General features: G+C 39.5%; 1 protein-coding gene and 1 long non-coding RNA gene across 3 annotated transcripts; one reads left to right on the plus strand and one right to left on the minus strand.

Annotated features, from left to right (window-relative positions):
* The first annotated feature begins 994 nt into the window (after positions 1-994).
* LOC107751497 (uncharacterized) lies at positions 995-4,267 on the plus strand. 2 transcript variants are annotated; one of them, XR_001641255.1, is made up of 7 exons: positions 995-1,441; positions 2,577-2,832; positions 3,042-3,092; positions 3,225-3,283; positions 3,622-3,686; positions 4,025-4,103; positions 4,184-4,267. It is a non-coding gene; the product is annotated as an uncharacterized LOC107751497 (long non-coding RNA). The 2 variants fall into 2 exon arrangements; XR_001641256.1 differs by lacking the exons at positions 995-1,441; positions 2,577-2,832; positions 3,225-3,283; positions 3,622-3,686 and having other exon boundaries at positions 2,963-3,092.
* On the minus strand, positions 2,424-4,776 carry LOC107751496 (uncharacterized). The gene is made up of 2 exons (XM_016567233.1): positions 4,088-4,776; positions 2,424-2,765 (listed from the first exon to the last, which is right to left on the minus strand). Exons 1-2 carry the CDS (start codon positions 4,767-4,769, stop codon positions 2,569-2,571), a joined length of 879 nt encoding a protein of 292 aa, XP_016422719.1. The 5' UTR covers positions 4,770-4,776; the 3' UTR covers positions 2,424-2,568.
* Between the last annotated feature and the right edge of the window lie 705 nt (positions 4,777-5,481).

The raw sequence follows: 5,481 nt of genomic DNA on the forward strand, positions 1-5,481 counted from the left end.
TCTGCCATATGTACATTAACTGACAGTCACCACTGATAAGCTACCACTAAATATTGTAGAAACTTAATTTTCTTTTAAGTTGCTTTGCAACGATTTGTATCATAAAAAGCGCTATACAAATAAATTTGAATTGAATTGAAAATATATTATTGAAAATCTGCCCCCTCTGATAGGCCTCCTCACTCTAGACTCTAGAGGCCTCTCCAGAGCTCTAGATAGCAATGTCAAGTTGTTAGGCTCTCTGTGAGCCTCCTTGATAGCTGTCTTGAGCATAGGATGTAGTCAGGCCTCCTCTCACCAGTCAACTTTTTGACTACAGTTAGGAGGAGTTAAGTCACAACAGCCACTGATGTGTACCTTAGGGATTGGTACTTCAATTGGTACCCAATATTCTCACTGACAATCATTTAGGCACTCATCCCTTCAGCATTGTGGATTGGGTATTTAGTTCCCCATAGTGTCCACTAGAGAATACACTGTGAGTTGAGAGTGAGACACAGAGAGTGATTTTGCTGAATTTACTGTTAACTTAAAGGTCCCATATTGTCAAAACTGAAATTTCCTGGCTTTTTTTTCATGATAACTGAGGTCTAGGTGCTATGTAACTACCTTATAAGTTTCAAAACAGTCAATCCACAGACAAATGCACACAGCCTGCATAAAGTACCTGTGATTTTTCACGATCCGTTGTGACTTCCATAAAAAGGTGATGTCAGAAATACTCAGTCACCGCCTTCAGTCACCACTTCGAGCACTGCCCACAGTCCCACTCTCCTTTTGCCAAACCCCCAGACAACATCGCGTCCATGCCATTGCTGAGCAACAACAACATGGAAACATGTCGAGAAAATGCTGTTCAGTCTGGATGTCAGGAAACTACATCATTGCACAACAGGGCTGTGACGGTCGCTGTGAAAACCGCGTCAACCGTTGTCTTTAGGCCTATTTCACAACGTGACGTCAGCAAGCCGGAAGTAGGGAAAACTCTTTTCCGGTAAAAGCGCTTCCAGAACAATGGCGGAGACTAAAAGTAGTCAATCTTGTAGCATACCTTTGTGTTTCAACTCAAAGAAGAAACAACCGTACTTATCGTTTCATAGCTTTCCCAATGATGAAAATATGAAAAAGCATTGGATTTGTGCTATACGAAGAGATGAGGGGGCGGCATTTACATTGAGGAAGGGCAGCACTTTTGTGTGTGCTATGCACTTCACGGAGGATGAAGTCCGCGTCCATCCACAGTCCGGGCGTAAATATCTTACACCGCAGGCTGTGCCTTCCAGGTTTTCGTGGAACAACTGGTGAGACGTTAAATCACGCCAGACACGGACGGCAAAAAGAGGTGTCTGTGGTGAGCAGGAGGAAGCAAATGTTGAAATGGAGAGTGTTGATGCGGTGTTGCCGGTGCAGGAGCACGATTACAACAGCCGCCCTCTTCCGGGTGAGTAGCTATAGCGTGTTGTTAGCTAATACAATAAATAGCCCAGAGTCAACAAAGATAGACAGAAGAACAGTAGGTAATTGTTAATTAAATAGAAATTATATAATTTTCTAATATATACAATGCTAGATATATAAAATTACGAGCACAGTTATGCTAACAATGGAGCATGTTTGTAAGGTGAATGTGTTGTATAATTATTTGCGCGGTCTGCTGCAGAGTGCGAACCAATAACACGATTTAAACCCAGTTATAACTGTTAATTTTTACCCTTGTCAGCCCTGTTTATACTGCTCTCTGTGGATTAGCTCAGTGGTTCTCAACCACGTTGCTGGAGCCCCCCAGCACTGCACATGTTGTATGTTTTCCCTGTCTGACACACCCATTTCTTGACTTGTAGTCTCTTATGAGCTAACTACCTGAATCATGTGTTTTTGATTAAAGGGACAGATCACACCAAAATGAAAATGAAAATGGTCTTCATTTACTCACCATTTACTCACCCTCAGTTTGTTCACAAAGGAAGATATTTGTAAGAATGTCAGTAATTAAACAGATCTGTTTCCCGACTATGGTAGTAAATGGTGTTCAAGATCTTTTTTTTTTTTTTTACTGACATTCTTCCAAATATCTTCCTCTGTGTTTAGCAGAACAAAGAAATTTATAAGACAATGCAATAAACAAATTCAATACAATTTGCGTTTATGACCTCAAGGTTAGATTATTGTAATGCTTTATTGGGTGGTTGTTCTGCACGCTTAATAAACAAACTCCAGCTGGTCCAAAATGCAGCAGCTAGAGTTCTTACTAGAACCAGGAAGTATGACCATATTAGCCCGGTTCTGTCAACACTGCACTGGCTCCCTATTAAACATCGTATAGATTTTAGCAAATCCAGATTTGTTATAATAATGGCATTATATATTTGGGTGAATAAAGAGAATAAAGAGTAAAGTGAGAATATTGGGGTGAATAAAGAATTTACAGTGATGTTATAACTATTATATAATTGCATAAACCTGTAATAGTTATTTACCAAATTGAGTTGTTGTTCATCAGAAATGTACTCTAATAATGAATTGTCATGTTTAACATAATATTTAAAAAAAGTTTTATTTTGTTTCTTTTTAATTAGGTGCTCTTGATGAGGCATTGGAAAAAATAAAGGAGCTGGAGGAACTGGTGTCAAGCCTTACCATCTCTCGAGCTTTGCTGGATAGATGGTGTGTGTCTGATGAAGACTTCAGGTATTTCACGAGGTTCTCAAACAAAAACATCCACCACCACCTCCTGCTCACCAGCCAGTAACATCGGCCACCACCACCTCCTGCTCACCATCACTTCACCAGCCAGTAACATTTTTCTTTGCCTTGCCACTCAACAAAGAGCAGGTACAACCTCTTATAAAAGTTGTGTAGTCACTATTGCCCTGTTTAATAAGAGAAGCCCCATGATATATCACTACATAATTTCATAAATTTAGTACCTTAAATTACTTGTGTACTTTAAAAAAATAATAAATAAATAAAAACATTACCTGCCACTTCTCCAGGTAAAAACAAATGTGTAATTGTAGCAACTGTTCTGTTCTCATTAACAGTGTAAAAAAATTTATTGCAAGAGTCTTCAGTCAACCTCATTCCTTTGCTAGGTAAGTATTTCATTTTCTATTTATTTAATATTTTGGTCAATATTCTTATTAATTGTGGCCAAGTATTAAGTAGCATTAATAGATCACCTACACACATTTTATAACAGACATTATATTTGTTTCATTTAACAGAAGCAGAGAAAAGCTTGTCCTAACCTAGCCTACTTTGTGACACTGTGGTCTATCTTGTCGTAAGTTTGAGTTTTTGTTACCCTTTTCAGACAGGATTGTAAGTTATATTATTTGTAGGGCTTCCCTCGACTAAAGATTTTTCTGGTCGACTAGTAGTTGTTCATTTTAAGCATTAGTCGACTATTAGTCGCATGTTTATTAATAAACCATATAAATCATAATAATGAGCCTTTAATTGCATAAAGCGCTCAAGCGCACACACCAAAAAAAAAAAGGGTTGCCACAGCGTACTGGCAGAGATAATAATTATGAATGTGTCTGGGAAAAACAGCAAAAGAGACTGCATTAACATTTTAATAATTAACATAAACTAACTCTTCTTAATGACCTGCAACAGCATCTTTCAGATTTTTAGCACATTGACCTTGACTGTCATTGACTCATCTTTCCAGTTTGGGAAAAGTACGTTTTAACAATATATTTTCAATGTTCGGTAATAAAGATTTGAAAAACATATATCATAAATCTTAATTTAAATTGAATAACAAGCTATAAAAAAAATCCTAAAGTCTACTGCATTTAACGCTTAAATGAACTATGAATGACTAATCATCTGATTTCTTTTTCTTGCGAACTAAATAACTATTTAACTGTGAATGATAGAAACATCATTGGTTAGGCAACACTTCTTGCATATTTTCTCCCTAGCAAAACATGAATGTATGTGCCAAAGTAGAATTCATCAGCTTTAGCCTTGATTTCTTGGATCAGCTCATCATTTATCCATACTCTCTCCACAGTGAAGTCACCCCTAGTATTTGTCACCAGATCACACCAAGATAAGCCAGTGACCATCAGCTGACCCTGGACTTGCCAGTGGTAGGTGTGTGATTTCCTTAGTTTTGCTTGGCCCCCAACAAACTCGGTGTGTGATGCCTCTCCTATGTCTTTCACATCAGGGCACTTAACTTCTACCAGGCCATAGGGAGGGTCTTCATTTGGGTCTACCACCTTGCCATCTGGACTAGCACCAAGGTGTGGAGCTTCGGGGTGGATCATGAGACCGCATGGAAGTACATTGACATTGAAGGTCTCAGCATAGCGGCGAAGAACCTCTGGCTCAGGTTCCACTCCTCTACGCATTGCTTTAGTCTGGGGGGCACCTTTAATGATCCGGCCAGCAAGTGTTTTTGCAGTGGATTCTGACCTCACACGAGCTGCTTCGTAGAACTTGCTTGCTGTAAGCCGGAGGCGACGCATGCTAAACCAGAGTGGGCTTTTGGATTGATCCCGTGTTCCCTCCTCAATGATCCCTGACATTTCAGGTGTCACCTCCAGGCTCTGCATATGCATGAGTTCAGCCCAGCTGCCAGGGACAAAATGATATTGTGGAAGTGTGTATTGTGGGACAGGTAATGGGGGGAATTCTGGTGCATTTGGATGGGTAAGCACATCCGTTGGCAGCACAGCAGGACACTGGTAAGAAAGCAGTGAACCTTTTGGGACCGCTCCAAATTTTGATGAAACCATGGTTACAGCAGACATCCCATCAACAATCTTTGCGATTAGTGGTTGAGGTCGAAGGGAAATGAGGGATGCTGCTCCAGCAATCACATCATTATCAGGCAAAGGTCCTAAAACAAAATGTTTGTCTCACTGTGTTAATTGTTAACTATTTCGAAAATGTGTTTTAGTAGTATTTGGAGAGTACCTCCATATGCTTTGTACAGAGTTGACTGCACACTGCTCCTACCAGAGGCTTTTGGCTTGCGCACCACAAGCTCATCCACTGGTTCTGGAGTTATGCCCTGACAAAACATTTATATATATTGTATGGGATTGTAATCTGATTTGCACATTATGCACTTTAAATTTATATATATATATTTTTATTATTATTATTAATGCTGCCTTATTTCGTACTGCTTTATTTATTGTTATCTGTCAAATTAAAACAGTTTGAAGGATCAGTAGTTTTCTTTTTCATTTTACCAGGGTGCGGGGTCTATGCCAGGCCTGCTGCTTGCTTGTGCATGCAAGGGCAGCTGGAACATTCTTGGTGCCTAGCGTACTAAAATGTGCTGTCTGGTAAAGTAATGCAACCAGATGGTTGCACAAACTTCTTCCAGCAGCACACGAACATGTATATGCAGTCAGTTGAGGTGGGGTGCTGGTTTCAAGTGTTATCTAAAGAAAGTGATGCAAAGACTTTCATGTATTTCACATATTTAACACTTTAGTGTTTATCCAAGTTTGT

This window comes from Sinocyclocheilus rhinocerous, unplaced genomic scaffold (genome assembly GCF_001515625.1).
Source record: "Sinocyclocheilus rhinocerous isolate Xijiao unplaced genomic scaffold, SAMN03320098_v1.1 scaffold4790, whole genome shotgun sequence".
Taxonomy (NCBI): domain Eukaryota; kingdom Metazoa; phylum Chordata; class Actinopteri; order Cypriniformes; family Cyprinidae; genus Sinocyclocheilus; species Sinocyclocheilus rhinocerous.

What these genes read in the sequence shown, in the direction of transcription:
- LOC107751496 (XM_016567233.1), bottom strand. Translation starts at nt 4,769, where the DNA reads ATGTCTGCTGTAACCATGGTTTCATCAAAATTTGGAGCGGTCCCAAAA. An exon ending in CTACCACTGGCAAGTCCAGG is followed by an intron (nt 2,766 to 4,087) that starts GTCAGCTGATGG and finishes GGTGAGCAGGAG; the next exon opens with GTGGTGGTGGCCGATGTTAC.